Raw genomic sequence first — 9019 nt, 5'->3', positions numbered from 1 at the left:
CTTATAGTCTCCATACACACAACATTTAGGGAGGCTTCTGTCCTGCTGCAGGACAGTGGCTTGTGGGGAGCACGGGCCGGGAAAAAGGAGCGTCTGCTCCACAGACCTTCTCACCTAACTTGGCTTTCTGTCCTGCTGCAGGTGAACGCTATTCTGATCCACTCTCCCCTGGAGCCAGAGTCCACCCATCCTCCACCGGGAGGCCTTTGCTTTGGAATCCTTCCTCCAACCCACCAGCCCCAAGTTATTCTGCAAAAAATTCACCCTTCTTAGTCTGCAGCTTTAATGAAGTACAGAGAACACCCCATACCCACAGCCTTGATGCCCTCACCCAGGTCCCCTGCCCCCCATGACTTTCCACTCCAGAGGTCACAGTGGCTCAGCTTCCACCCTGGGCCACTCTCTCTGGAACTCCATCCAGGGGTAGACAGCCACAGTGCCAGGGGCACCCTGATTCAGCTCAAGACCACATCCACCGCCCTGCTACTTCTCCATCGACTTTGGCCCTTCTGGTCACGTCTCACCAGCAGCCCTCTTGTTCCCGTCTCACAGAGGAACATCTGCTGTCACTCTGGACTGGCTCCCCACGCCAGTGTGGGCATCGAGAGTAACGCTTGCTCCCATCCATCTCGTGGCTGTGGGGTGGGGCAAGGCTGGGATTCCAGGCCAAGTGGGGCTAGGAGCTGTATTCTGCAAGACATGGCATATCTCAGATGATCCTGAAGGGCAGTGTCCCCTCCCACACCTGCCCGTTGTGAAGACTCTGCAATACTGGGTGTGGGCTGACCCAGCGCCACCACAGTGGCATTTTTCTTGTGGACACATATTATTTGCTTTGCTAAAAGGAGCCCATCAATTAAAGACTCAGCGTGGTCTCTTAAACACCCCTATCTGACACAGATATAACAGGACATGCAGAGCAAGCATCTTATGTCCCATCCTGAGGCATGTGCCAGGCCACATGGGGACACTTAGGTGGATAGTATGGGCCCCTTAAGTAGCCAACGTCAAACCCCAGGAGCTTCCGTGATGGTTAAGTTAAATACATAATAGAATACTCAGAGAGGAGGGGGGATATCGGGGTCTCATCCCTGAGGCCAGAGGCTGGTCCTCTGGCTTGCCTTTCTGTTCCCATGCCCACGTGGTCCCCTGCCAGGGCAGCCACCATTACCTGTAACAATGAGGGTGGCTGTGCTGACAGCCTGACCCAGTGGATTCTTGGCCACAGCCTTGTACTCGCCACTGTCCTGAAGGGTCACGCTGGGGATGACGAGGGAACACACACCCAGCATGTCCGTGCTGTACAGCCCAGGGATTTTGTCCAAGCTTCTGTCGTTCTTGAGCCAGGTGACATGGGGCCGGGGTGAGCCCTGCACAGCACAGGTCATGCGACACTCGCAGCCCTGGGGCAGAAGGTGAGCCCGCAGACCCACCAGGAAGCGGGGCTTCCGGCTCAGGTCGGGTTCCCGGTGTGCTGGAGCCTTCACTGTGAACCTCTCTGTGGTGAATTCCGGGGCGGAAGGAAGGACGGAAGGATGGTTAAAAAGTGGAAGGCCTGACTGGGTCCCCGAGAGTCCACAGTCCTGCTGAAGGCCCTTTAGCTGAGGCTTCCCCACACCTCTTCTGAACAACCTGATGCTATTTTTATCCTTTTCCCACAACTATGTCTTGATTTTTTAAATTACTGAAAACTTTAATGTTTCAGGGCAGTGGTGGCGCATGCCTTTAATCCCAGCACTCGGGAGGCAGAGGCAGGCGGATCTCTGTGAGTTCAAGGCCAGCCTGGTCTACAGAGTGAGTTCCAGGACAGCCTCCAAAGCTACACTGAGAACCCTGTCTCGAGAAAAAAATTATTTTTACTGTGTGCAAATCAGAACACAGAGAGAAAGAAACAAGAATAAAAGCCTATAGGCTTACTACCTATACATGACTGGGACTGACATTTGGTGTAAGACTTTCCACACATTTTTGTATTTTAGAGAGGTGAAATGATACAGCTAGTTTTGTAATCTTATTTTTCTAGTTGCCTCTTTAAAGACTTACACCTACTTTGGTTTTTAGAGAAATATTAACTTCTGTTTTTAACTCATTGCTCATTGTAATTTTTGATAATTCACCCAAAGGCCTCTAGACATTCCTGACTCTTTCTGCCCGTTGAAGTGGGGTCCATCCTGAGTCCACTGCTGTGGGCATCTGTACAGGTGGGCACTGAGCAGGAGGCAGGAGGACCCCTACATATCTGGCTAGACTGAAGAGCCCCCGTTCCAGTACCCTAAGCGTAGAGGCAGACAGCTAAGCTCCTCCCTCTTTGGGGGACCCTTACCTCTCTGCCTGGGGATACACCAGGGTTGGCTGGTGTCTGAAGGTTCACTGGTCCCCAGCTCATTCTTGGCTAGCACCCGGAAGTGGTACTCATGGCCAGGGAGGACCCCCAGGGTGAAGCGGTTGGTGTGGACACGGTCAGCCACCTCACGCCAGGATCCATGTGACGAGGAGCGCATCAGCACTGTGTAGTACAAAGGGATGCCCTGAGCCTCATCCGGGGAGGGTTCCCATTGGGCTGTCACTGTCCCAGGGACATTCTCCTGCAGGAAGATGGGTCCCGGTGCTTGTGGACATGCTGCCAGAGAGAGAACAGAGAAGCCATGCAACAGAGCAGCCATAGAAATTCTGCTACTACAGTCCTCTCTGGGCTGCCAAGTCTTGTGGGGGTGAGGTGGGGGAGTGTCCTGCAGAACGCAGTGTTGCCAGGCAGGAGACGGGCCAGAGGGAGCTAAGTCTGCGTATACAACTCAGACTCGGCTTAACTCTGGATTCTGCCTCAGTTTCCCAAGTCTGGGATTATAGGTACCTACCACCACAGATGATTTCCAAAAAAATCTTATTAGCTCACTTATCTTTTTAAAGATAAAATGAGAGGATATTCTGGGCAGGGGAATGAGAGTCACTCCAGGGAAGGGAAAACCTTATCTTGCACGAGGGTCATGGGCAGCTCTTCCAATGGAGTCCTTTCAGTGAGGCAGTGGTGGGAACCACATTCGCTCTTGGACTCCAAAAGAAGAACAGGGAAGAAGAGAGGCTGTGGTGTCTCCAAGTTCGTGGGTCAGAGCAGCGGGGGCCTCCTGGGACTCTCCTGCCCTGCTTGCCGTGCCTTCATGTGCATCAGGTCAAGCGTGGTCACCTTGCAAACCCGGGACAATGACCTGTGCCCAGGACAGGTGCAGCCTTGGCCAAAGTCCACAGTTGGTCCGGCCTCACCTGCCACACTGACGCGGAAGCTGTAGGCAGCCTCCTTCCCCTGTGGGCTCCTCAGCATCACGGTGTATCGGCCGCGGTCCGAGAGGCTAGCTGCAGGAATCAGAAGCTGGGCCAGGCCTTCCTTCACTGTGGTCACAATTCTTTGGGGCAAGGGCAAGCCATCCTTCAGCCAGGTCACCTCAGGCAAGGGGGCAGCCTGAGAAACAAGGGCAGAGACACATTGACAAGAGGAGGTTTCTTTTTTCAAGTGTCTATTCAAATAAATTGTTTAAGTAGCATGTCAAATGATGGTTTCATTGTGACATTTTATTACATACATGCCACTGTATCTTCCTGATAGTGTCCTCTTCTGTTTTCATATCAAAAATCCCCCCCTCTGTCTCTGTCTCTGTCTCTGTCTCTCTCTCTCTCTCTCTCACACACACACACACACAGGAGAGAGAGAGAGACAGAGACAGAGACAGAGACAGACAGAGATGGAGACGGAAACGGAGACGGAGATGGGGAGATAGAGCATGCTATTTTCTTTCTTCCCTTAAGGCCATCAGCCTCTCTTGACCCCTGTCCTTTGATCATCATTCTTCGTGGAGGAAATCGGATAAAGGGAAAGCATATAAACTGGGCCTAACATAAAGGACAACAATCCCATTCTAGGCGGGTGGGCGGGGGGGGGGGGTGTGTGTGCCTGGGCGCTTGGAGGTGAACAAGAATCTCGTTAGGAATAGGCTGCCAGGAGGTAGTGAAGTGTGGACTTGGCCGGAAGGTATGGTAGGATGATGGGATAGGAAGGGAGGCTTAGCTGGGAGACACAGTGACACTGTCCTGGCCTTCAACCCCACAGCACGCAGACATCTAGATTTCATTCTGAGGGCGCTGCTACTGTTAGATGTTCCCGGGATAGTACAGCTGGTTCTGATTCACATGAGATGGAAGTGAAAAGAGACTAATCTGGAAGGGGTATTCCCTCCCAGGTTACAACTATCACTTTCTCAGCCTTTTGATCAGCTCAGGGAAGAAATGGAACACTCAACATCATCTGAGAGATGAGGAAATTTAAATACAGAGAGGGTCAGAGATTGTCCAGAGTCAAACTAGTGACTGATGATGACATCGGGCAGTTCGCATTTTTAACTGCTACGTAGGTTACTATACAGAGTCAGGTGGTGTTGATATTGGCTTAGGATCACTTGCACAAAAGTATATCCTAAAGGCAAAAATGGTTATCCACCCTATGGTTATCCACCCATTCCCACAGTCCCCAGACTAAGATGAATGATGGCGAGGGGAGGGGGTGCTCTAATTTGGAGGTGCAGTATTAGAAGCTACCACTAGAGGGGTGTGTGCCCGGAACAGGAAAGTAGAATGGAGTCCAAGAAGTCAAATGCCAGCTGTGGCTTCAAGTACCACCTTCCTTCCGACCACGTCGCACTGGACCTGATTTCTGAGACAGGCCCAAGTCTGTGACGAGGGCTGAAGGACGAGGAAGATTGTCTAGTTTCCTGGTTGCCCTGGGGCCCCGTGCCCTGCCGCACACCCTCCAGGTATACTCACTTCAAAGGACACAGGGACTCGAATGCTGTCTCCGACTCTGACCATCACCGTATCCTTTGCGCTGGAGTCCATGACGAACTTGGGACAGACTAGAATACACAAAGCGGCTTGTCACCTCTCTTCACAGTTGGCTTCTAGCTCAGGTTACCCCGCATGCAGACAGAAGGCTAACCCAGTGTAACGGCCTGATGGAGAAAGCTTGGGAGGGCGCACTGGGGAGAAATGCCAGGAGCTGACGGGGACAGTCTTTTGGGAGGCTCAGACGTAGAGACAAGGCTGCTATCAGGGAAGGTGAAGGACAGTCTGGAGCAAGGATCCCGGGGACAACTACGCTTTTATTTGAAGGTGAGCGTACCATTAGCCCGAGCCAGAGAGTGACCTTCCTGGTCACATCAAGTAAGGGGCAGAGCCAGGACAAGAGTTTAGCATTCTGGACTCGGGGGTTCTGTGTTTTCCATTTTAATTGTCTCCTTATTGCCACTGTGACAACTAGAGGAAGTTGGCACAGCTCAAAGAGACAGAGGATTTGCTTCTAGCAATTAAGGCCCAAAGGGAAACACAATTCACCCCACAATAACAGAGATCTTGGGCATGTGCTTTCTCAAGCTAAGCAGTGCCCATGCCTTGGAGTCACTTGTTTTAAATCCTAATTCTATATCCTAACAATGGGGATGTCTTGGGCAAAGCATCTCAGACCTTTGTTTCCATCTCTGTAAGTTGGGAGTCAAGAATAGAAACCATGTAGGACAGGAGCTATAATGAGAAAGCATTCCTCAAAGGGGCCTACTTAGCTCTGTGCTGGATGCCACAGCCTCTCAGGAAGAGTCTATAGCACTCAGGATGGGGAAGGAGGTGAGTGACACTCACCAGCAGCAGGCATGGCATGAACCCCTGAGTCCAGGGAGGTGGCCTGGCCACGGCCCCCCTCATTAACTGCTGTCACCCGCACCGAGTAGCCTTCTTGGGGCCGCAGCCCCTTGGCTGTGAAGGTGGTGCCCTGCACAGTGCCCATGTGACATGGGCTCCACTGAAGGCTGTCTGAGCCACACAACTCCACAATAAACCCCTGGGCTTCATCATCAACCTGGGTGTCCGGCCAATTCCAGCTCAGGGTGATGCTGCTGTTAGATGTGTCTGTGACCCGGAGATCCCGAACAGGCCCTGGAGGTCCTGGCAAGCACCATGGGAATTTTAGGAATGTGTCAGGTTCCCCCTGAGGATTCTTCCTGCCAGAGACTTGGGAATTCTTTCACTTAGGGGTTTCTTCAGAGCCTATCAAGAATTGGCATTGTACCCCAGCTATATGTGAGTCCCTAGTTACCTCCTCTACTCACCCGTCAACTTGCCAACCCCTAACCATCCTCCTGTAACCCTTGAAAGCTGGCATTTTAGTTGATAATCTTTTGTGTTCCGTTGTGTCTGGGGACTGCAGTTCTGTGACTGTATGCTGAATTGTGACTCTTGGCTGGGAACAACACCAGCACGGATTGACTGTATGCTGAATTGTGACTCTTGGCTGGGAACAACATCAGCACGGATTTCTTGTTCTTAATTTGTTAGATGGGAACAACAGCAGCTCTGCCTACCATGGGGACCCTGGAACAAGTTGAAGGCAGATGTGTGTGATTTGAATATAACACTGCAGGGTGGAGTTCTGGCTGTCAAGGCTAGTTGCACATTACACATTCTGTGAGATACCAAAGTCTTTATTTAATCTGGGTGCAGCGAAGGCACCAGGACTGGTAGGGAGTCACTGATATTTCTAAACATGTGATATTTAAAACTACTGGTCTAGGGGAGTGCCTCTCAGTCTTGAATGTATACTCAAATCATTGGATGACTTCATTAGAAACACAGATCTAATTCTGAGGTGAAGTCTAAGACACTCATTCTTTTCTTTCCTTCCTTCCTTCCTTCCTTCCTTCCTTCCTTCCTTCCTTCCTTCCTTCCTTCCTTCCCTCCCTCCCTCCCTCCTTCCTTCCTATATATCTACACATGTATGTATACATGTTTGCATGCATCAGTCTGTCTGTCTGTCTGTCTATCTAAAATTCACGTCTCTGGTGCAGCTCCTTAGTGCTAGGCTTGCAGGCGTGCATCGCTACCTGTGACCTGAGATTCTGCAAGTAGGTTTCCAAGTGTCATTTCCAGCTTACACGCTTTGCTCACAGTAAGTCTAGAAGGCACAGTCAACTGCTACAGCTGCTGCAGACGCTGAGCGTTCTGTTTCCTCCACTTCCCATCCCCAACGAGAGAGCCAGTTGTCAGTAGTGAGAGAGGATAGATTTGGTCTATTTGCGACAAAAAGACGCATGGGTCAACTCATCTCCCTATCCCTTGTAAACTTATAGAATGCTCTATTGTTATTGGAGCTGTACAGTCAGTCAGTTACCCAGCTGATTCCACAGGTGCCTCCAGTGTGCTGCTGCCTTGATGACTTGTCACCAGCAGGTTTATGTAAGGTGCACAGAGGGACATCTCTAAACTTTGTGCCGTGGGGTGCAGCTTTTTTTTTCCTTTTTTTTGTTTTTTGTTTTTGTTTTTTTTTTTTGTTTTTGTTTTTTTGAGACAGGGTTTCTCTGTGGCTTTGGAGGCTGTCCTGGAACTCACTCTTGTAGACCAGGCTGGCCTCGAACTCACAGAGATCCGCCTGCCTCTGCCTCCCGAGTGCTGGGATTAAAGGGGTGCGCCACCAATGCCCGGTGGGGTGCAGCTTTTAATAAGAGGGGTATTCTCTACTTGAATCTGAGGGGGTTAGAATCAAATTAGACAAGTGTCTTTCTTGTGGGGCATGGACGTGTGAGAGGTTGGTGTCATACCTATCTTTAATGTCAGACTTTTTGCTGTTTCTGTTGTCCAGAGAATGTTTCTTGACATCTCTGATGCTGCTGAGACTACAGACAGGTGAATACTGGCCTAGGCTGTCTGTCCAAAGGCAGAGGCTGGGATGGGGGCACCTAGCTCCTGGAGTAATGCTGGCCACCTCGATAGTGATGAACCACATGAATCGGGTAGAAAACTGAAGTTTTCCTGCCACCTGTTCCCCAGGGATGAGACTACCCACTAGTGGGTAGGTGACACCATTGGACTGGCATGTGAACTAACCTCCCCAGAAGGCCATACAGTGGATAACATCATCTTAGGAAGTTCTCATGCCTGGCCTCTGGACCTGTTTGATTTCAGTTTAGACCTTTTAAGATGCATTTAATTCTGTTGGCCTTTCAACCCTGACTCCCAGCCCCCCTGACCCTCTCCCTCTTGACTGCCTCTGACCTGTGAACTTCTGTCCCACAGTTTTCAGAGCTATACCCCTTGCACACCCGAACCCCACATCCTGGATTGGTGTCTTACTTACTCATGGGATCCCGAGCAAAGACAGCATCCGATGGAGGCCCTGGCTCTCCAGGGCCTGAAGAGGACACAGCCATAACCCGGAACTCATACTGGCAGCCCTGTCGCAGACCCATCACAGTGCATCTCCTTTCTGTGAAGACCACATCTCACATTAGTCTCCCATGGTGGGACCAGGAAATGGTCCAAATTCAGATGCATGGGCTCTAACACAACCCTCCTGCATCACACCAGCCGGGTGGGACAGGGTTGCTTCCAAAGTGAAAAGAGCTGTGCTCAGAGTGTTTTCACCCCGTCCTGTCTCCATCATGACCTTGCTGGATGGTCTTGAGGTCACTTTGTTGTCTCTGATTCATGCTTCCTCAGAATTATAATACATAAATACTAAATGGTGACATTAGAGATGTGATTTTTTTAACTCCTATGTGGCATGGCCATTACAGGGCTCCTGACGATTTATTCCCAGCCCTGTCTTGGTACACACAGAGTTCTGGAAGCTTCCTTCACACCTGCTCCACCCTTAGTCATTTCCAGGTTTTTTCTTATCTCGGGAAGCAGCTAGCTTCTAGGATGCTATCTAGAGGGTCGGGGCACTTCCATCTGTGTCATCAGTGAGGAAGCCGAGCTCAGAGGAAGTGGGCTGCCCAGGGCCACGGCCTGAAGTGGAAGGGTAGGGAGGTCAGCTTTACTTCTGGCTTCCAGCTTCCAGTCTGAGACTTCTATCCCAGGGGTCCTCAAGCTTAGCTCTGTTGACAGACTTTGCTGGATGATCCTCCTGGTTTGCGGGGTGGGATGTTTAGCCGCATCCTTAGCCTCTTGACACAAGTTGTCAGGAGTACACACTCTCCACCCATCTGTG

At 51.0% G+C, this 9019-nt stretch overlaps 1 protein-coding gene across 5 annotated transcripts in view; it reads right to left on the bottom strand.

Annotated features, from left to right (window-relative positions):
* Positions 1 to 263: 263 nt before the first annotated feature.
* The window catches only part of Igfn1 (immunoglobulin like and fibronectin type III domain containing 1), a 30778-nt gene continuing 22022 nt past the window's right edge, over positions 264 to 9019 (bottom strand). For 3 of the 5 annotated variants that reach the window (XM_040737267.1, XM_040737270.1, XM_040737269.1), the window contains 7 exons: positions 8165 to 8293; positions 5677 to 5979; positions 4810 to 4898; positions 3259 to 3454; positions 2324 to 2620; positions 1172 to 1498; positions 264 to 690 (listed from right to left, as the gene is read on the bottom strand). In XM_040737267.1, coding sequence (XP_040593201.1) covers positions 677 to 690; positions 1172 to 1498; positions 2324 to 2620; positions 3259 to 3454; positions 4810 to 4898; positions 5677 to 5979; positions 8165 to 8293 — 1355 coding nt within the window. In that variant the 3' untranslated portion in view covers positions 264 to 676. Of the gene's footprint in view, positions 691 to 1171; positions 1499 to 2323; positions 2621 to 3258; positions 3455 to 4809; positions 4899 to 5676; positions 5980 to 8164; positions 8294 to 9019 lie in introns of those variants that run through there. The other 2 variants (XM_040737268.1, XR_005873651.1) reach the window with 2 other exon arrangements.

The sequence above is a fragment of the Mesocricetus auratus genome, unplaced genomic scaffold (assembly GCF_017639785.1).
Source record: "Mesocricetus auratus isolate SY011 unplaced genomic scaffold, BCM_Maur_2.0 Super-Scaffold_100676, whole genome shotgun sequence".
In the NCBI taxonomy this organism is placed as follows: Eukaryota; Metazoa; Chordata; class Mammalia; order Rodentia; family Cricetidae; genus Mesocricetus; species Mesocricetus auratus.
Note: the sequence above shows the minus strand (reverse complement) of the source record. Positions and strands in the feature narration are given on the sequence as shown.